This window comes from Artemia franciscana, chromosome 21, assembly GCF_032884065.1.
Source record: "Artemia franciscana chromosome 21, ASM3288406v1, whole genome shotgun sequence".
Classification (NCBI taxonomy): domain Eukaryota; kingdom Metazoa; phylum Arthropoda; class Branchiopoda; order Anostraca; family Artemiidae; genus Artemia; species Artemia franciscana.
Window position 1 is genome coordinate 6,169,119 of NC_088883.1, and position 22,430 is coordinate 6,191,548.

General features: G+C 38.0%; 1 protein-coding gene across 5 annotated transcripts in view; it reads left to right on the forward strand.

The window, feature by feature from the left end:
- LOC136041046 (ubiquitin-like modifier-activating enzyme ATG7) overlaps positions 1–22,430 on the forward strand; it is a 567,744-nt gene that overhangs the window by 9,769 nt on the left and 535,545 nt on the right. For all 5 annotated transcript variants that reach the window (XM_065725583.1, XM_065725580.1, XM_065725579.1 and 2 more), the window contains exons 2-5: positions 1,911–2,100; positions 5,000–5,098; positions 18,675–18,892; positions 19,876–20,070. In XM_065725583.1, coding sequence (XP_065581655.1) covers positions 1,984–2,100; positions 5,000–5,098; positions 18,675–18,892; positions 19,876–20,070 — 629 coding nt within the window. In that variant the 5' untranslated portion in view covers positions 1,911–1,983. The remainder of the gene's footprint in view (positions 1–1,910; positions 2,101–4,999; positions 5,099–18,674; positions 18,893–19,875; positions 20,071–22,430) is intronic.

Genomic DNA, 22,430 nt, shown 5'->3' on the forward strand with positions numbered 1-22,430 from the left:
GTTCTAAAATATCTCAATGGCATTCTATCCTACAATATGTCCTGGATTAGATTGCTGGGGTGAATGTTATAGGAGAGCGATTTTCTCACCTCTGAGTTGGAACAACTTTCCTTACTTTACCAACAAGATACTTTATTTATGTCACTTGGTTATAACCAGTTAATTCAGAATAAATAGAAAAAAAATGAAGTATTCTTAACTTACGAATGGATGATGGGATCTTAATGAAATTCGATGTTTGGAAGGATATCGTATCTCAGAGCTCTTATTTTAAATCCAGATCAGATCTCGTGACGTTGGGGGGAGATGGAAGGGGGAACCTAAAATCTTGGAATACGCTTAGTGTGGAGGGATCGGGATGAAACATGATGGGTGAAAAAGTAGAAGTCCTAGATACGTGATTGACATAACCGGAACGGATCTGCTCTGTTTGGGGGAGTTGGGGGGGGGGGTTAATTCTGAAAAATTAGAAAAATAAGGTATTTTTAACTTACGAAGGAGTGATCGGATCTTAATGAAATTCCATATTTAGCAGGAGCTTGTAACTCAGATCTCTCACTTTAAATCGCGTCGGATCCAGAGTCATTAAGGGGGGGAACCGGAAATCTTGGAAAACACTTAAAGCGGAGAGATCAGGATGAAACTTGGTGGGAAGAATAAAAACAAGTCCAAGATACCTGACTTACATAATTGGAATGGATCCGCTCTAGAACAGGAAACCTTGAAAAATGCTTAGAATGGAGGGATTGGGATGAAGGTTGATGGGTATAATAAGCAAATGCCGTATATACATGATTGACGTAACTGTACTGGATCCTCTCTCTTTGGGGGAGTTAGGGGGTGGGGCTCAGTGCTTTGGCGAGTTTGGTGCTTCTGGACCTGCTAGGACGATGAAAATTGGTAGGCGTGTCCGGGAGCTGCACAAATTGACTTGATAAAATCGTTCTCCCCGATTAGACCATCTGGGGGGCTGAAGAGAGAGGAAAAAGTTCAAAAAATTAGGTATTTATAACTTACGAGTGGGTGATCAGATCTTAATGAATTTGGTATTTAGAAGGACCTCGTGACTCAGAACTCTTTTTTTAAATCCCGACTGGCATTAAGCCTCCAATTTTCCTTTTAAATCAATCTATTGATTCCTAGAAATTTTCTAGAGCTCATACCATATGAGCTCTTGGCTCGTCCGGCCTCGTCACAAGTGCCATATGAGCTCTTAGCTCCTGTTTTACTCTCTATTCTTTATTACATTGTATTTACTTTGCTGCAAAACATAACCGCTCTTCCAACTTGAATTTGCTTAATGATATCACATATCTTGCAAATATCTCGTCCCATTTTAGGATTAGCCAACTTTTGTGCTGCAACGTTATGTTCCCTAGGTTTGATTTTGCCATTACTAGCTCCTTCAATATCCAACAGAGTAAAAGGATCAATTACTAAAGAATATACCAAGAACAATGTCCTCAATGTTGACACACTGAACTCTTTCTCAATACTGAGGCATGTGAATTGTAAGATCTAACAAATCACGTTTCGTTGACCTTCAAAACCTGTTTTGGCTGGATTAAAAGGTTTCCGGAAGAAAAAAAATCACGCGAAACTACGTCATTTTCATAAGTAAATAATCTCCTATTACGTAACAGTCCAAGAAAAACATTCCCTATCGCGTAACAAAAAAACTTTTATTACGTAACAAACTGCTGCATCGTGAGGAAAACATTTGCATAGATTAACAAACAAATCCTACTACGTAACATACAGGTGTACTTTAGTATTACGTAGAATCCAGGTGCGCGTAACAACGTCTTGAAGGTTTGGTAATTCCAACAGTATACCCTCTATGGGCTGGTTTAAACTCATCTGGGCCCCACTACTATCGATGATTAATTTTACTTCTTTTTATGTTTTAGAGGAAGTCAAAATCAACTGCAATGTATTACTGGAACATTCTTGAATAAGAATACAGCAGATAGTTTCAAAAGTATGGATAAAGCCGAACATATAAATGAATTTGGAAAAGAAATATGGGAGTTTATCACGTCCAAGAATTCCATTGTAGAGCCAGAAAAAATGTTGAAGATCACTATTATTGCATACTCGGTAGGCTGGCAATTCTATTTGATCTTTTTCTATGAAGAAGTAGCAGATGTCTGTTGCCTAATATCAATTAACTGAGACAAAAGATGGTTATAAATAGTATGGCTAATAAAAGCAGAGGTGCCATTTGGGCCAAATCAATGATAAATAGCAAATAGCGTAATTACCCCAAGGGTCGTTAGGTAATTACGCTCTTTGGCTAATAGGCGTGCAGTTAGTTCAAATCATTTGAACGGAATGGATTATGTTGGACATAATGGATAATTATGGCCGGAAAAGGGCCCCCCCCCCAATGGCTCCTCTGAATAAAAGAGGCTGCATAATAGCTGTGTATGGTGTATTATTTAGTAGGCTATTAAGGTGTATCACAACTGATTTGTTACTAACCCAATTGTTTGATTTGAAAGATTAGAAAGTTTTTTTAGTGTCAGAAATGCCTTTGCAGGAATTCAGCGTCATTTACGAAATGATACCTGCCATTTCCTTTCCGATTTCAGCGTGAGGATTATTTGAAGCTGCAAAGAGGAGTTAATTGAAGGAGGAGTTAATTAAAAGAGGAGGATTATTTGAAGCTGCAAAGAGGAGCTGCAAAAAAAGTTAATTTCACTCATGAAAGATAATGCTTACATGATAATGCCTAAAATAATGCTTGCAAAGATAATGCTTCATGAAAAGCAAAAGAAACTTTTTCCCAATTACTTAGGCTGCTAAAGTTGATACTAACCATTTTAGTAAATATCAACGTGACAAGAATGTAGGGAATACCTCTCCCAACCATATCAAAATGGTTACGGCTGTGCTGATAAAAGTTAGGTTAGTTTAGATTAGACCGCCAAAAAGCAGAATTAGGGTACATAATCTTATTTTCGACCAAGGTTGGCCAAGATCCTATAACTTCCCATGAGATAAACTGATGACAAGGAATTAGAAAGCAATCCCTTTTCTTTCCCCAGATCGGACAAGGGCCAAAAATCAGCTATTATATTAGCCTTTACTCTATTACCTTTCTTTAAGAGTCCCTTCTAGCAAATCCACTGATCAGAAGAATTTAGCTATTCGTTCCTCATATTAGCCGTATCAGCAACAAACTAACAAAAGTTGTAGCATGGGCTTTTTGTTCAAATTCCCCTACTCCATTTTTCAAAGAGGCCTGAAGGGTTTTTGGTTTGTATTCATTATCCCATAGCAGAAACAAATTCTGATGAATGAGAAGTTCAAGTAAAAAGTAATTTTTTAATGTCAATTTCTATGAAAGCCGAAACTTTTTGGAAGCTTCTACAGCTTTTCTAAGTTTTTAAAGGTTTAAATTGCATATTGAACCTTGTTTAATGGCATTAAGCCGAAGAAAGTAAAATGCGAAGTAAAATAATGCTTGCAAAGATAGTGTTGCAAAGATAATGCTTACATGAAAAGTAAAAGAAACTTTTTCCCAATTACTTAGGCTACTAAAGTTGATACTAATTATACTTAAAATATTAATCAAGCGAGAGTTAACTTCTAATCTACGTAGCCATTAGTGTCACTCTGAGATTTTGTCAGGATCTTGGGGTTCTGTCTTTAGCTATATATAGAGTAGTAATATAGGGTAATTTAGGTTATTTTATAATTTAAAGGGATCTGGATTTATTTTCAAACTTGGGATTTATTTTCAAACTTTGTAATTTTTACAAGTTCATATTTATATAAATTATCTGTTGCAAAGCTCTTTGCAGCATAAAACTACCTTCACAGCTCTGCAATGCAGCAATAAAGCTATATAAGCTCTTTTTTTTTACTCAGCCTATAAACAGCTTTACTCTTTGCTTTTTCCTGTAGAATCCTTTTTTTGTTTCAATCTGTTCTTAAATCTCGTTAGCTTGATAAGGCTAACCAATTAATGTCCCCCCCCTTCACTAAACACGCACTCAGTCATGACTCATCTATACTTTGTTAGAAAGGAGGTATGTTTCTAAGTGGTTCTTTGGATGTGTTGTTCTATGGATGGTTAGTTTGAATGCTAGAGACCTTTCCTCTGCGAGTATGCTCTGCTTAGCTAATCCTTTGAGGAACAGGAGACATATTTTAGAAATTTCCCCGATAATTGAAAATGAATGTTTTATCTAATTTTTTTGTTTGTTTACTATCTCGATCAATTAGCAGCATCATTTAGTGTTTCTCAAGCTTAATATTACCTTAATTTTACTTTGGTTACCTTGATTAATATAACCTTAAATATTATTTTAATTATGCTTAACACTACCTTACCTTGGCACTGACCATTCGAAAATTCAGAAGTTATCTTTTAAAGTATATACTGAAATGTTTGCGTTAGTAATGTCTGCCCTGAAATGTCTTCAGATGAGAAAGATTTTCTTGAAATTCGTAATGAGATTTACTTATCCAGAGATTTAGCTACCGCTAACTTGAGCCAATCAGGTTTTTGATAGAATTTTCTGATTAGTTTAAAATTATAAGAAATTCTAATTGGCTTAAGTTGGGGCTAGCTAATTATTGGTATTAGTAAAATCCCTTTGTGAATGGGGTATAATTTGTATTCCAATTAAGTGAAAAATTTATTTTGCGAGTTTTATGATAGGTTTTATTGTAATATGATTTATTTATTTTTGATTATAATATATTTTATATATTTATATTTTAGGATTATATTATTTTACATTATATATATATATATATATATATATATATATATATATATATATATATATATATATATATATATATATATATATATATATATATATATATATATATATGTTATCAATTAGCAAGTTTCAACACTCCTAATTCTTACTAGGGAGCTACACATGATGGAGAAAGTAAATCCACTGAAATTAATTGTTTCCTGTCTTATATTCTTTAACATTTTTATTATTTATTTTCTGTAATATTAAAATATTTTTAGGACCTGAAGAAGTATCACTTTTACCATTGGATGGCTTTTCCGGTTCCTATGTATCCCTTTGCAACCCTTTTAAATGTGCAAACTTTGGAACACACACAGGTAGCTATTTATCTTCGGAATAAGTTTTATTCCTTTGTTTTTGAAAGTTGTTGGTTTCATTCTTTTTTCTCCATTATCAAGTTCTTTCCCAACTAAAAAAAAACAAAAAAAAACTATGAATAGACCATTGTTACCAGTAGAATATTAAGAAATTAATCAATCAAGTTTAATGAATCTTTATTTTTGTAGTATGATTCCTAAAATGTTTTGCTCCTGTTCTCTGAATCTCATTGTTCTTTAACCTAATATTAATTAAGTCTTTCAAGGGTTGGCCACTTCAAATTCATTTTATTTAAAAAAATATGCGACGGACAGAGCCAATTATTAGTTTTTATTGTCATGCACACACAAAAATCCGTCGACAAGTCAAAATTAACATTCACAAAATTATATTATTTACAATTAACAATAATAATTGTCACATACACACGAAAATAAGTCGACAAGTACAGAGGCGCCATTTGGGGGCGGGCAGGGGTGGGCAAATGCCCACCCCAGATTTTCCAGGGGCCCAAGCTTCCACCACAAAGGGCCCTTTGCCGGCCATAAAAATTATGCTATTCGCTATTGACCATTGTAAACTTTGAAAGTAGGTTAGATACATAATTAAATTCTCAAGTTCCGTCAAATGCTCATTTCCGAGATGATTATATTAATATTATGAATTCTGAATATTTGCAGTAATTCCTCTAAGTTGACAGTTAAAAATAGGTCAGTTCCTGGCAAATGTTTCAATGTTTATTTCCTTGTTTTAGTGAATATATGCCACTGTTTTAGATTACTCGAGTCAGTTCTTGTTCTGTTTCTGTCCTCGTCTTATAATAATAAAATAATAATAATAAATATATTGGAAAAACCCGTCACAATTGAACAAAAGACGGATAAAAAACAAAAGAGAAGAAAACGCACATACAAAACACAACGAAACTTCTTGAAATGAAAATAATCACGAAGGAACTATAATACAACTATGTAAGAATGGCGGTCCACTGGTGGTTACTCGCTTCTACTCTATCACGGTACTTTTCAAGACACGCTTCCACCGCAGTAAATGGGTCAGGTACTGAATACCGCCTCGTTAGGTAAGAATTACTTGTTCTTAATGGCATCTCAAGTAGGAACTTGAGGTACCTGAAGAATATTCTTCTTATAGTTACTTTATTCGAATTTGTAAGTAACTTCCAGAACGGCGAAACGTAAAGAACATGGGGTAAGGCAACAGCAACAAATATTTGTGCACGCAGCGACCTATTTAGATTACGCTTGGAGGAAACCGAAGCTCCATAAGCTGACCTGATCTTCTTCTCGATGTGCTTTACAAGCAGTGCTCGTGTATGCTGAAGAGTTTCACCGATCGGCAGACCCAGGTATACAATTGACTTAGAGGGCATGACCACCTGTGACCCTAGTTGGATTTCGGGTTGAGAGGCATTCCAGTTAAATAACAGTACTTCACATTTTGTCACATTAAAACTCAACCCAATTTCATCATACTCCATCTCCAAAATTTTAAAGTTAGATTCCAAAGAAGACAAAATTCTTGAAAAGTTTAGAAGGTCATCTGCAAACCCAACTAGGGACACGTCAATGCCTTTAAAAATACAGCAAGGGGCCACTTTTGACTGGGCCGTCGATATGCTGTTGTTGAACAGATCAGGTGATGATACGGCTCCCTGTTTTATACCTTTCTTCACCACAGCAAACCTACGACTTAATTTACCTGACAGTTTAATACGGACCTTGAGCCTACTATACATGTCGTTCAAGGGTTTGACAATAGCACGGTCAACTCCGGACTTTCTCAGCTCAACCATATTCTGAGAATGGATACCCGAATCAAAAGCCCGCCGTACATCATATTCACCTATAGCTAGGCTTTCTTTCGAAATGTGGGCATCCAGTAGAACATTTGCAGCTACATGCAAGGCATGGGCACATCCTAAGCCAGCTTGGAATCCAAACTGGTGGGGAGGCACTTTACAACTAGCTTTAATGTCCGAAATTATGAGCTTTTCAAATAGCTTGCAAAACACAGATGATACAGTAATGGGTCTGTATGACGATGGTTCATGAGCAGGTTTACCCTTTTTCAAAACTGGAGTGATCACACCTAAACAGAAAATGTCCGGTACAATACCATGTGTTAGTATAATTTGGTAAGCTATTGCTAAATGCTCCGATAGAACTGGACCACCATTCAGTAGGTGTAGAGCACAGATTTGGTCGGCACCGGCGGATAATTTCTTCTTTAATTTTTGACAAAGGTGGGTTATTTTCGCACTAGAAATCACGAGGTAATTATGCTCTTTCGTCATAAGCTGATCGAGCTCTTCGCTAAACTTTTTATTTTTCACTTCATCTGGTGGGGAGAATTCAGCAGCAAAATAATCTACCCATATTTCCTCATCTATATCACTAGCATTTTGTCCCGTACTTTCTACAGGCCTGGCACGGAGCTTCCAGACCAAATTAGGGTTTTCAATGATTTTTGAAACTGTTTCCCGTTTGAGGCTACTACGATGTTTTCGTAGCTCTTTCGCGAACCGCCGTTTTGTATAAACCCGCAATTCATTGACTACCCCGCTTCTTGGCCGGTCGCACTCGTGCCAAACCCCCAGCCAGAACTTGGCAGCTGCTCTTGCCTTCACAAGCTCACTGTTAGAGGCCCATCCTTTCACTCGCGACCCACGTCGGACGCTACGTAATGGGACAGCAACCCTTTCAGCTACTCTCAAGGAGTGGCAAATTTCGTAGAAATACATGTTCAGTTGCAGGCGTATCTCGCTTTCCGTTAGGTCACAATCCCACTGTAGGAGGTGGAAAGGCACTTTAATTTTCTTCAAAATTTGTTCACAATTGAGCTGGAACTGCTCACGGACTACTTTTTTCCAATCACGTGCTGGCTCAGGCTTGGTTTTTGGAGCACACTGGGGACTGACGGCTGGTATTGCAAAAGAGAGAGGTAAATGATCCGAATAGGCACCGTCAGATCCAACCGAGACTGACTCTAGGTCCAGTTTGTAAGTTACTACATGATCAAGATTTGAGACGGTTTTTGCGGTACTGATATAGGAATAGCACTTATCCTTCTTAGCAACTTTAAATCCGCTTGGTAAGGCGTTCAGCAATAGTACAGCCCGAGGGCAGGAATGATCGTCGAGATTGCAGTTAAAGTCACCAAGAATTATAACAGGGCATGATTTCTGGACTAAACTGAGGAGGCACTTTCCGAGCTTCTGGCATGCTTTTGCAAACTTCTTTTCTGAAGCGATGTCATTGTAATTGGTTGGTAAATAAACATTTACGAAAAACACGCCATGCATTTTGGCAGCTTGGAACCATTCATTCTGCTCGACACACACGGGGGGCCCCGAGTTAGAGCGCGTGATTATGGCTAGGCCACCAGAGGGACGACCCCGAGTCCCAGATCTTCGCGCAGGTTGAACGAGGTAATGCATATCCGAGGAAAACTTTAGAAGGTTTACACTATCATCGGTCAGAAAGTGTTCCTGTATGCAAATACAGTTATATTCTTTAGAAAGGTCAGTTAGAAGGGGGATTCTGTCCAACACTTTACCGTTCATATTCCAGCAGAATATTCGATTTTCCATTTACGTGCTAGTGTTAGGCTGGGCTTTGTTAAAGGGACAAGCAGCATGGTAGCAAGAGTGTCTACTAGAGCCGCAGTTTAGGCATTTTTGCGGATTACTACATGGGTTGTCCTTACTAGAGCTGTGACCATCGCCACCGCAGCGCGAACACCTTTCTGGTTGCGAACAGTCAGCTGCTAAATGACCAACAGCATGGCACTTGAAACACCTCCTCGGTAGAAAGCGGAACTCTTCAATCCTGAACAGTTCTAAACAAATCTTCAGCGGGTTCGCGATAGCGTTTTCAAGTGTTTGTCGACTTGCATAGAATAACTTGAACGCTCTCGTAGATCCGCATTGCGCCACTTTGTCGCAACCAGCAATTTGACAGAGTTCACTCTCGCTAACTGATGAGGGTACTCTTTTCATGATACCGACAAACTGGGGAACTTTGACTTTAGTGGTTATGTTCTTCCTTTTCATTGCTTCTGCAAGTTGGGTAGCGGCATCTCGAGACTGGACAAGAATCTTCCATTCATCGTTGCTACGTTTCAGAGTAAGAGAATCGGAGCTTACGTCGCTAGGGCAAACCTTTGCAAAGAAGTCTTTCCGGGATTGTGGGGACGTTAACTCAGGCGGCATATCGTTTGCTTTCACAACCACCGAGTAAAGTGGCTTTGATGGCGGATTCGCTGCTGAACGGGGAGTGGGTGAGCCCTGGGAAATAGCGTCGCTTATGGTAGTACATTGCTGCGATACCCCGGCGAGCTGCTGAGCACACTGTTCAGATGCAAGTTTGATCTTATCCGCGATAGCCCCTAATCCGGCATCAAACTTTCGACACATCTCGTTTACTTTTATTCTCACGCAGGCACTGACTTCATCAGGGCAGGTGGGCACTTCCTGCGGATCAAAAATTACGAAAGTAGGCAAGGGCTTTTTCTCTTTAGCGCAAAGGGCTAGGATTTTCGCCATTTCCATCACGTTATCAGAATCGTTTGCCGTTTTCCGATAGACGTAATCATAACCAATCTCATTGGCAAGCGTTATAAGTTTCTCCTTCGCACTAAGAATTTCAGCATGATCAAAGAACTCCACAGCTCGCTTAACAATGCTTTCAATTTTGTTCCCCGCTTGCATGGATCGCGTGAGAAAGTTCAGTACAGCATTGCGTACGAGAGTCCCCATTGCTTACGTCACAGCATTCAACGCAATTTTCGGATAGCGTACACAAGTATAAGGGAAGCGTCGGGACCTGCTCACCTATTCCCCGCAATTTAAGGGTAACTAAATACCAGCAGGTACGTACGGCTCTTGCGGCAGGCACCCGCCCCTCTTCTGCTTACAACCTGTGTACGTTTACCTATCGGGAATATTATCTCGCGGCTCGCTTTGCATGGAAAATTCTTCAAAAGAATTTGATTTTAGATCCAGATAATTCTTCAGACAACCAATCCTCACTCGACAGCCGATGAAATTCAGCAAAGTAACCTTGACTAGACTGAAGCCTATGCTGAAGTCATTTACTATCTAAATCTCTTGACAGAGGTCTTGTAAGTTTAGCCTAATTAGACAAACACATTTAAATCACACAATCTTCAATTCTCTGGTCTGTTGGTGGCTTTTTGACGAAATTTCACTGGACTTTGAATATGATAACCAAACTTTCCAAACGTTTTCGGCTGCCGACTTTTTGGCTGATTTTTCAAATTCGCCCAAAAGAAATTATATTGGCAACTTCGGAGCGGCAACAGCGACAAAGAAAAGTCGAAATCAGGACACGTTGAAATCTCTAGGGAATTACACTTATATATCACCAACTAGAAACAAATCAAACACAATAAAAATCCAAGGTAAGTAAGTATAGTATAACACTTTAGGGTCTATTAATAAGGAAAATAACACACTAGGTATGGAAAAATGTCTTTGACTCACTATTTGAGGCAATAATCCACAATTAGAAATTCGTAAATAACACATGGGTTTGTTGACATCGATTATTAATATACATTTTTATGTACATGTGATTATTATGTACATTTACTGTATCATATGTGTGAATAAACATTTTTATACTCGACACATAAACCTTATGATAGTTAGAGATGCTTGACTTCCTCTACCGGTCAAACTCCAGATTGCAGGCCAACGCTACCATAAGACTCTAAAGAACATCACAGAGAAATTCACACTTTACAGAGAGAAGTAAAAGATTTACACGATTAAGCCTATTAACCTAAGGTATTAATAGACATTAGCATTAGTTAGTATAAAGTCATCCTTAGGGTTGTGATTGGAGTGACAGAATTGTTTGTGACCTTGTTGATTCAATATCTCATTTGTTTGTTATCATGAGTTTGTCAGGAGCTCAAAAGCGGAAATTGATAGCCTTGAAGAAGGAGAAAGAGGCAGAAAATCAGTCTTCTCGGAGTAGATGGATTTTATGTACTATACTCTTATTGGTAATTTAGTACCTTTTGTTGGTTCTCAATCCTACGCCTGAACGGAAGCGAGAGCTTGGCTACTACTATAGTTTATTTTACATAACTAAACTAGAAACATAAATGCACCAAAATATACTCATCTTAGGTTTACTCTATCTTCACGGGCAGAGGCAGCTGGTCCCCAGAAGAAGATGGAATCGTCCCTTTTTATCTTCCAATTGCACTACATAGAAGCAATTATGCGAGCGACGAACTGGCTGTCTCAGCAGCTCCAGGCCGTCGACTTGGTTATTTCCCGATCGCGCACCCTGATTCAGGCCACAAGAAGCGAACTCACCGACCTGCGTTCAGATGCTTAATTCGTATCGCTTTTCGAGAAGGCTAAAGGGTTTGCGACAGAACTCGAAATCGAAGTATCTGCCGTGAATGAACCCGCGACTAGACCCTCCTTTGTTGGTCAGAAAGGACGACATCGAAGAACTCGAATGATCACTAAGCATCTGAAACAATTTGTGACATTTTTGACGCTAGGAAAGAATTTCATCGAATCTTGAAATCAGACTACTACTTTGGTGGATGAAACGAAGCGAGAATACAACGAAACTTTCGACCTTCTACAAGCCGATTTTGACAGAAGGTTCACAGATAACTTGCCAGTGCTGAGTACACTCGAAGCCTTGGATCCAAGCTCAATCAAGTTTATGGACACAGAGCTGCTCAAGTGTTTCTTTGCTCCTTACGGCGAGCTGGATATCGACAACATTCTTCTCGAATCTCAAGCTGGTAATGCCAAGCGTTTCTTGCTCGATGAGGAGAAAAAGCCGGAAAACTTCCCAGACATTGTCGACCATCTTCAGGCAACAACATTTGCTTACTCAGAAGTAATTAAAGTACTTCGTATTGCTGCCATACATCCTGTGACAACAGCGTCAATGAGCGTTTCTTTTCTAGCCTAGAAATAGTGAAAAACTACCTGTGGTCTACAACAGGAGATGATCGTCTCAGTCCCTCCTTTTGATATTTGCAGAGAAGGATTTAGTAAAAAATTTGGACTAAGACCAGCTTGTTGACGATTTTGCAAAGATGAAACCTCGGCGGTTCCTTTTGTTACCTTGAGTGTTGTAATATTTTTTTTATCTTGTTATGTTTTTCCTTTTTGTAAATATATTTGATCTGGAAGATTTCTGCGGAAGGAAAACCGAGATTTTGGTTACAACCCTCAGCATAGCAATGAAGATTACTTTCACCGACGTATTGTTTACTTAAATATGAAAGTTTCTCGCTGAGGAATGCTATCCTGTAGTCTGGTTGAATTTTTCCACTTTCAGTTTAAGCACTTAACCTCGTTGATTGTATTCTTCGTTGTTATAATTAATCTTAGAGGTCAGTGTGGCTGAGTTCCACATTAGATTACAGTACATTTCCACGCAACACACGGGTGCTGAAAATGCCTTTTTACTTAGAATATTCGATCGATGTGATGCCAAAACCCGCATTTTTCTTAGGCGACACGAAGTGAATCGGGGGGGGGGGGGGCAGATGGAGTTCATGTCCACCCCAAGATTTGGCCCAAATGGCGCCTCTGGACAAGTATACACAAAATTATAATATATACAATTAACAGCAATAATCCGGATTAAAAAGTCGACCCAGCATTAAACAACTTAGCAAACGAGGGCACAATACTAAGCTCATAACGAGCATGTGACACAGTCACAGGTTGAAGTTTCGGTACAGGCTCTGCAACGGCCCTGAGTGGCCTTACCCGTGCCGATTGAAGTTGGGGTGGGAGGATATTTCGGTGTATAGCGCTGAATAAGATTTTATTGCCAAAGGATAGGGCTAGTTTTAAACGACGAGATTGATGGGTTTGAAGTTGAAACTGATTAAGGAGGGATATGTACGGTACTTTTGGGGTTTTTGAGATTACTAGGAGGGCACGGTATTGCACCCTCTCAACCCGGTCCGACTGTTCCCTAGTCAGCCCGAAATGCCATACAGGGCAACAGTATTCAATTGTGGAACGCATAAAAGAGAAATAGATGCGTAGGAGGTGTGGTACAGGGATTCCATGGCGAGCCAACAACTTCAGAGACCTGATGGCCAAATTAGGTTTTTTTAACATGCCATCAACATGTTTATTCCACCTCAGATCCGAAGTGATATGAATGCCGAGCAGTTTAATTTCGGTCACGTGACTGGCGCTGGGAATCGGTGGATTAAAAACTGGCGTAGTTTTTAAAAAAGAAAATGTTAAAGTTGCAGATTTATCAAAGTTGACAGTCATTTTGTCCACCTTTGCCTCTTGACATGTATCGTTCATTAGTGAACCTGCTCTGCTTGGTAGATTTTTTCGACAACATTCAATGAGTGACAGATCTTCGACATACTTCCAGCGGTCATCCAGTATTGTTGCCAAATCATTTATCGTGACAAGAAACAAAAGTGGTCCCAAGAGGGTACCTTGGGGAACTCCACAAAAAATGGGAAGTGGGTCGGAGTAGGTGGACTTGTATTTTGTCCGTCGACATCTACCAGAAAGAAAACTAGCAATTAAACGCACAAGGAATGAATGTACACCTAGTCCAAGAAGTTTTTTTTACAAGAATCTTGTGGCAAATTAAATCAAAAGCTTTTCTTAGATCTATTGCAATAAGATTAATCCAAGAATCTGGTTCATCGAGTTTTTGCAAAATACTGTCAATTATACTTACTAAGTAGTGAGATCTAGATATGTTCGGCATATTTCCAAACTGCCTTGGATCAATTTTGTCCAGAATACGGTCTTTCAGTCATGCTGCAACAAAACTTTCATACACTTTGCTAAAAATGGGTGTCATGGTGATCGGTCGGACACCCGAAAAATCATTGGGCGCATCATTTTTTGGTATTGGTGTAATGAACCCATTTTTCCAAATTGATGGATACTCACCTGTTTTTCTCACCTGATTAAAAAGGAGTGTTAGGGGGCCACTAAGATAATCTGGAAATGCTTTAGTGAGATCGACGGAAATATCTACAGGAGTAATGCTTGTTCTTTTAAGCCTTTTTAATTTGAAAAACACCTGAGACTCTGATATTAAAGGGAAATCAAAAGACTCAGGAGGAGGGGTGGGTACTTCCACGCTTGGCAAAGGTGAGAGGGATTGCACAATGTTACCCAGATGTTTATTAAGGGAGTTGGCTGTTACGACGTCATCTTCGTCAATGCCAAAATCGACTCCTTTTTCCACCTTGCCTGTCATCCTTTTGATTCGGTTGTACCACTTGCTTGGTTTGGACTCGAACAGATGATTAACTTTACGTTCTACATATTTGTTCGCGTGTTTTCGAGTGACTTTTCTTAGTTTGTTTTTCAACCTGTTGGCTTGTTGGGTATTATCATGACGGAAAAGCCATCTCTTTTCCATTACCATTTTCTTAATTTCTTGTGTAATATATGGTCGATCTGACGAGAAACGTTTGGTTGACTTCTCAGGAAAACAGGCCTTGTAATTTTGAAGCAAAGTTTCTTGGAAAATAGTAGCTTTTTCGTTGCTACTTTTAGCATCTCGAAAATTTTCCCATTTCTCGCAGCTTAACCATTGGTCAAAAGTCAGAAGTCCCTCATTGGTGGATTGCTCAACTGATAGTTACAGTTGTAGTGTAATCGAGAAAAGTGGTAACTTCCTCCAATCGGAGCCCCGGTCGTAGGTATGTTGTAAAACTCGTGCATATTTGTGGAAATTCGGTCAAGGGAGTTGCCACCTTTGGTTGTGGGAAAATTGACGAGCTGCTTCAGGCCGATTCCGGTGTCCAGGTGATGGAGCTTTAATTCATTGGCATCGCCCATCATGAAAATTCCGCATGATGGGTATTTGCCAAAACAAAATCCGAACTGAGTTGTAGCTTTTCTACGAATGCTTGGCGGTATTCACTCGTCTGACCCGGCGAGTAATAATACACGCAGAGAGCAATACCAGTGAATTTCCGGGGGAGACGTGGGTCGTGGTTTTAGAATGACCCACATTATTTCGTCGTACTCAGTTAAAAAAGGGACATCAAGTCTAGCTGCTTTTAAAATTTCATGGGCATAAATAAGAACTCCGCCACCTTTTTTCCCCAGTGGATGGTCATCAGGCCGTATTTTTATAAATTCATCAAAACCACCTATTTTCAGGAGCTCTGGGTTTTGTCGATGAACTTCAGAAACCATTAGGACAGATGCCTTTGTTGCCTGAGCTAGACTTTCTAACTCAGCCACTTTATCAAAATTTAAACTTTCAGCATTTGCGTAAATAAACCTAGGGAAGGAAAAAACATCAGAATTATAATACTTTACTTTAGTGGTGTTTGATGTTGTCGTTGTAGGTCTTTGTAAGAATATGTTGTTTCCCTGGTGGGCGGGGCTGTCATCAGGATTACCCACACCAACCAGGGGCTCAAATTTATTCAGTACTGGAATTGCGGCTGAAACGAAAGAAATTGTGCCCTCGCCAGTGGGGGCTGTAAGGATGGACAGGAGGGGAGAGTTACGGAGATTTGAAACACTGTCGGGGGGCTCGGTAACGTTATCTTTTGTGGGGGTTAGAAAAGTTGATGTTGCTGAGGTAGCGGATCCGGGAAAAACATTCCGACCGACCGAGAAGGCGCAACACACGCATGGTTGGGGGTATGTTGATGTACGGGAGGGATTGTTGGTAAGGGGGCCACGCAGGTCCGCAAGAGGTGTAATCGTGATGTTTGTGAATTCGTAACCCCCGTCCAATTAAGTTTTTTGATGCCGGGTTCGGATCCAGAAAAGCATTTTCCTGTCGATTGGTATGACTGTAGCTACGTCTTTTTTATGTACCGCAATACGCATGCGCGAAAACATTCTTTTTCAGTACATGATAAAAGACAACATAGATCAACGTGGTCAGAATTACACTCATTATTACTGCAAGTTTTCGAAATAAAACGCGGACATATATGCAAAAAACGACACTTTTTTCTGTGCTTACAGAAACCACTTTCATTAAAATACCGACATATCTTGTTAAATTTGGGAGCCTCTGTCACAAAAAACCTGCATATAATATTACGTCCTTTACTGGTTAAGTGCTTGCGCTTAATTTTTTGTTGAACTATTTTCTCGAAAACAATTAACGGTTCATCTTCAGTCAGTTGGATGTTACAAAACTTATTCTCGTCAGTTAACCTTACGTCAGCTAATTTAACACTTTCCTCAATCTTATTATCGAGGATCATTCTCACATTGCATGCACTTTTTACGTCTCTTAATGAGCTACAAATTTGATTGCTCGGGGCTTGTATAGAATTATTCATTTCAGAGCTAAAAAGAGACGAGCGTAATTTCACGGGTGGCATGGGTGAAAGGATTCCCAACTGATTTAACTGCATCATTAGGGTGTCAATAATTGTTGTTTTTTCGTCAGTTAAGTTCTGAAGGTTACGTAAATCAGATTGGAGTGACTCTTGGGCATTTCTCTAATTAAAGCTAATTAAAGTTGAGACTTCATTAACGTATTCAGAACAATTCTTGCATGGAGTTTCCTCACTGCTGGGCCTAGTTACTGTCTTAGTTTTGGGATTAGAATTCCTTGGTGTGACTATGGGTGTGTTTTTGACAAAGGGTCTAGGTCTAGGGCTCGCTTGTGGCGTAACTTTGCACGGAATTTTCATACCGCTAGTAAATGAAGGTGAAGTGGGGAAGTCACAATTTAAGCACAACCATACCAGTAGTTTCTCTCTTGCTCCAAGCTTAATCCTTGTACACTTAGGATGCCACCATTGATTGCATTTGGTGCACTGAACTGTCCCACTAGTTGCTGGGTTTCTACACTCAGGGCAGTAATATATAGTCTTGGAACAAACTAGGTGCTGTGTACTTGGCTGATTGGGAGGAGGGCTACCTTGAACCCGACCAACCCTTCTTCACCCGGGGTAAAAACCACAGAAATTCTCTACCTGCTATGCGGAGGTTCAATATCCAAAATAATCCTCAAGTTCATATTTTTAAAACGAAAATCATAGATTAGATACACAAATGTCAAACAACGCCGCTGCGCGTAAATAAAATTGAAAATAGAATTTGAACAGCACCTCTCCGCATGCAAGTCAGATGAAGACTGACTTGCGTCTTCAATCTGACCCCCACTTGGGTCAGCCACTACCACCTAGTGTACATCTTTGAGTACGCTCCACATTTTTGCCAAGCGTGACATAGCTCCGCCACACATTGCACGGTTTCTGTTAAGTGCGGCACAGCTCCAAGTGATTTGGCACACTTTTGCCACGCATGGCTCGTGCCACCTGGAAATATATTATTTCTATAATTCAGAGCTCCATCGAAATCATTCTTATTTGTTAAAGTTGATTATGATAAATAAACTAATTAAAACAATTGTTTCATTATAATATTAGAAACCTAGACCTTAGATCCCCCTGTGCTGCCAGAAGCACCCAGGGTTCCCACGAAAAGTTGGCAGTCATCCATCCCGTATGTCCACCACCACCCAAAAAACCTTCTTAGTTTGGGTTGGATCGTCGTGTGAATGTTAGATAGGTGCGATGCAAGGTTTTCTTTGGTTGACCTCTTCTGCGGATTCCCTGAGGCTGCCATTTTAAGATATGTCCTGGGATCCTATCGTCCTTCATACGGATCACTTGCGGTATGTATCGCCACCTTCGTTGCGAATAAACAGTGCTTTAAAGTTAATTAACAATGACACTAGAAAGCTCATCAATAATTATCTTTCATAAATTAACTAAAAATTAATAAATCATTGCATTACTAATCATTAAGCTATAGATTTCAATTATTTCAATTTATTATAATGAACTCTAATCAATACTTGAGTTAGAATTTTACTGAATTTAATAATCAATATTTGATTTTTGAAGGTTAAAATAATTAATTTTTTTCGTAGTATAATGTCCGAAACGTTTGGCTCTTCCTCGCTAAATATCAAGCTTCATTCAACTTCATTAATTAATTTTTGTTAGAATAGTAAATGATTACATTAAGAATATTAATCAGTTCATTGAAATATTAAAACTTCGTTATTAATTATCATTCACGTATTAATTGAAAATTAGTAAATCATACAAGTTGTATCCACTGGCTAAAAATTTCCTCATTTAACTTTTGTTTCTTATTTATATTTCTTCGTTGTTTTGCTGCATGCCGTATGCCAATGTTGTCAGCTATCATGCCAGTGTTCTCTCAGAACGTATTTACATCTTTTAAGCCTTTTGTGCTTCATCTGTTCTTGCTGTCACACTTTTAGACATATATTTTTTTTTCAAATTTTTTATAAAGAATTCTAAACTTGCTGGAATAACCAACATATTTTTAGTCATGACAGTTTTTAAGAATAGATTCTCTGTTGATCTCTGATAAAATCTCTTTATAATTGTTTTAATATCAAATATTCTCCTGTTTTCGTTGAATAAACAACTTAATGAATCCAGTATAATTAAGTACAATACTATGTACCTTACAAAAGGCTGAAAGTATGTTTTTCAGCTTAATTTGTAATTCTTAATCTCTTTTTTAAGATAGAAAGCATTTCTTCCCAATTACAACTGCTCAAAGTTGACTTCTATTTCTTCGTTGAATATTCAGAAAAAGACTTCACAGTTCATAAGCTGTTTGACCTGCCATCTATAATTGATTCAGGAAAAGACATCATAGTCGGCGTTGTTGACTTCAGCTCTGTTGAGAATACGCCAACTTGGTTAACTCGCCCTCTTTTAGCCTTAATTGCTTATCATTTGTAAGTATTTTTTATTTATACCTTGAATAAATGAATTTATTTATTCAATATAAAGTAACTTAGTTAGAATATAATATGCCACGAACGAAAAGGTGAACTTCCATTCTAATATTCTATAATTATTATTCTATTAATATCTTCTATCGTTCTTTATCATTTATTCTATTCTCTGTTCTATTGTTATATTATTCTATATGCATAATTCGTATATGGAAGTAAATTTTCTTTAGAAAGTAACCTTAATATACCAAGGACATCAATTTAAAAACATCCTCCCTCCTTGAACCCATCATGGGCGTATTTATACCGGATTATCAAACTTTTTAGTATCGCATTTTCGTCGCCACGGTTGCCACAATGAATCGTGAAAATGGATAAAGCAAAGGTTGGTAAAACTTTTCACTAGTAAAAATTCTAATATTAACATGTTTGGTGCTTGTTGTAAACTCTCGTAAAGGCAATAATACCTTTAATGTACACCCTCTTTAACTTGTTTGGTGGCACGTGTGCTTAGCATATATTTTGCTGATTTTTTACCAACAGTTCTTATTTTTGATTTAGTGCCTTCTACCATCAGTAATTGTACAACTGCATAGGCAAGGTCGAATCCAGAAAGGGGGGGGGCTGTGTTTAACAGCCTCCCGCCCCCAAGAAAAAATTGTCCGACATGTAAAAATGTAACAGAAATGCCTATAAATAAATTTGTTATGTGTTTTTTCGTCTTTTGATGTAACCCCCCTCTGGCTAAAAATACTCGAGTAGTGCTAAACAAAGTTAAAAGAAAAACTATCATTTATCTTGATTTTAAGCTGAAACATAATTTTAGCTTGAAGCATAGTTATAGCTGAACAATGTAAATGACAATGAACTGTGTCATCACAGCGATGTCTAACAAAATTATTCATTATAAAAGTGTCAATTTTAATACGACTATAGTGATAGTTTTCTTCTAAAGTGAATTCAGCTCCATCTTTTTTTCTAAGTCCACAACTATGTTCCAATCTGAAACTGCTCTGCTGGAGAAATTTTGCCAACGAAAACAAAAGCATTGTCCTTACTCTGGATGTGTCTACAGAGCGCCCCCAGGGTACACCAAAATTTGTTGGCTGGGAAAAAAACTCAAGAGGAAAGTATGGACCAAATTTTACAAACCTTAGCACTACAATGGATCCTATCAGGTAAAATAACGCTTTTGACATGTTTTGCTTCAACATTTTGCTCGTATTTTCATGTGTTTCAGATAATATAAGCAAATCAATAATAAATATTAGTAAACAATTGTAAATAAATATTTTAAGTAAATATATACAATATTTTTCATTTTATCAATGTCATATATTTCTTCCCAAACGGGGTTGCAATCATATTAAATAAAAGTCCCTATTTAACCGTCGAAATATTACTACAAGACAAAAGGACATGATTTTATGTAATGCTAATTATTTTATCTATTGTTTGTAGTTTATTACTTAAAGCTATTGATTATTCATATCCAGCCCCCCTCCCCCTAGATATGTCTAAAAGAACCTCCTGGAAAAATTAAAAACAAATCAGTTGTTTATTAAACTCATAACCAGGGTTGCCACTGCATTGAGATAAAACACACTATTTGAATGGTGCTACTAGACAACACTACGTAAAATCTAAGTTAACATTAGGTACCCAACCTGTTGTTTGACAACTCATAACCAGGGTTGCCACTGCATTGAGATAAAACACACTTTTTGAATGGTGCTACTAGACAACACTACGTAAAATTAAAGTTAACATTAGGTATTCAACCTGTTGTTTGACAACTCATAACCAGGGTTGCCACTGCATTGAGATCAAACACACTTTTTGAATGGTGCTACTATACAATACTATGTAAAATCTAAGTTAACATTAGGTACCCAACTTGTTGTTTGACAACTCATAACCATGGTTGCCACTGCATTGAGATCAAACACACTTTTTGAATGGTGCTACTATACAATACTATGTAAAATCTAAGTTAACATTAGGTACCCAACTTGTTGTTTGACAACTCATAACCAGGGTTGCCACTGCATTGAGATCAAACACACTTTTTGAATGGTGCTACTAGACAATACTATGTAAAATCTAAGGTAACATTAGGTACCCAACTTGTTGTTTGACAACTCATAACCAGGGTTGCCACTGCATTGAGATCAAACACACTTTTTGAATGGTTCTACTAGACAATACTATGTAAAATCTCCGACGCAGGGACCTTAGTAGTCAAGAAGCGTCGTTAATTCTTAAATAAAATATGTAAAATCTAAGTTAACATTAGGTACCCAACTTGTTGTTTGACAACTCATAACCAGGGTTGCCACTGCATTGAGATCAAACACACTTTTTGAATGGTGCTACTATACAATACTATGTAAAATCTAAGTTAACATTAGGTGCCCAACTTGTTGTTTGACAACTCATAACCAGGGTTACCACTGCATTGAGATCAAACACACTTTTTGAATGGTGCTACTAGACAATACTATGTAAAATCTAAGTTAACATTAGGTACCCAACTTGTTGTTTGACAACTCATAACCAGGGTTGCCACTGCATTGAGATCAAACACACTTTTTGAATGGTGCTACTAGACAATACTATGTAAAATCTAAGTTAACATTAGGTACCCAACTTGTTGTTTGACAACTCATAACCAGGGTTACCACTGCATTGAGATCAAACACACTTTTTGAATGGTGCTACTAGACAATATTATGTAAAATCTAAGTTAACATTAGGTACCCAACTTGTTGTTTGACAACTCATAACCAGGGTTGCCACTGCATTGAGATCAAACACACTTTTTGAATGGTGCTACTATACAATACTATGTAAAATCTAAGTTAACATTAGGTACCAAACTTGTTGTTTGACAACTCATAACCAGGGTTACCACTGCATTGAGATCAAACACACTTTTTGAATGGTTCTACTAGACAATACTATGTAAAATCTCTGACGCAGGGACCTTAGTAGTCAAGAAGCGTCGTTAATTCTTAAATAAAATATGTAAAATCTAAGTTAACATTAGGTACCCAACTTGTTGTTTGACAACTCATAACCAGGGTTGCCACTGCATTGAGATCAAACACACTTTTTGAATGGTGCTACTATACAATACTGTGTAAAATCTAAGTTAACATTAGGTACCCAACTTGTTGTTTGACAACTCATAACCAGGGTTGCCACTGCATTGAGATCAAACACACTTTTTGAATGGTTCTACTAGACAATACTATGTAAAAGCTCCGACGCAGGGACCTTAGTAGTCAAGAAGCGTCGTTAATTCTTAAATAAAATATGTAAAATCTGAGTTAACATTAGGTACCCAACTTGTTGTTTGACAACTCATAACCAGGGTTACCAATGCATTGAGATAAAACACACTATTTGAGTGGTGCTACTAGACAACACTACATAAAATCTAAAATAACCGTATTGATGTTAATGATTTTTTTTAGCATTTGATTTAATCAATATATTAAATATACAGTATATACAGTATATTAAATATACAGTA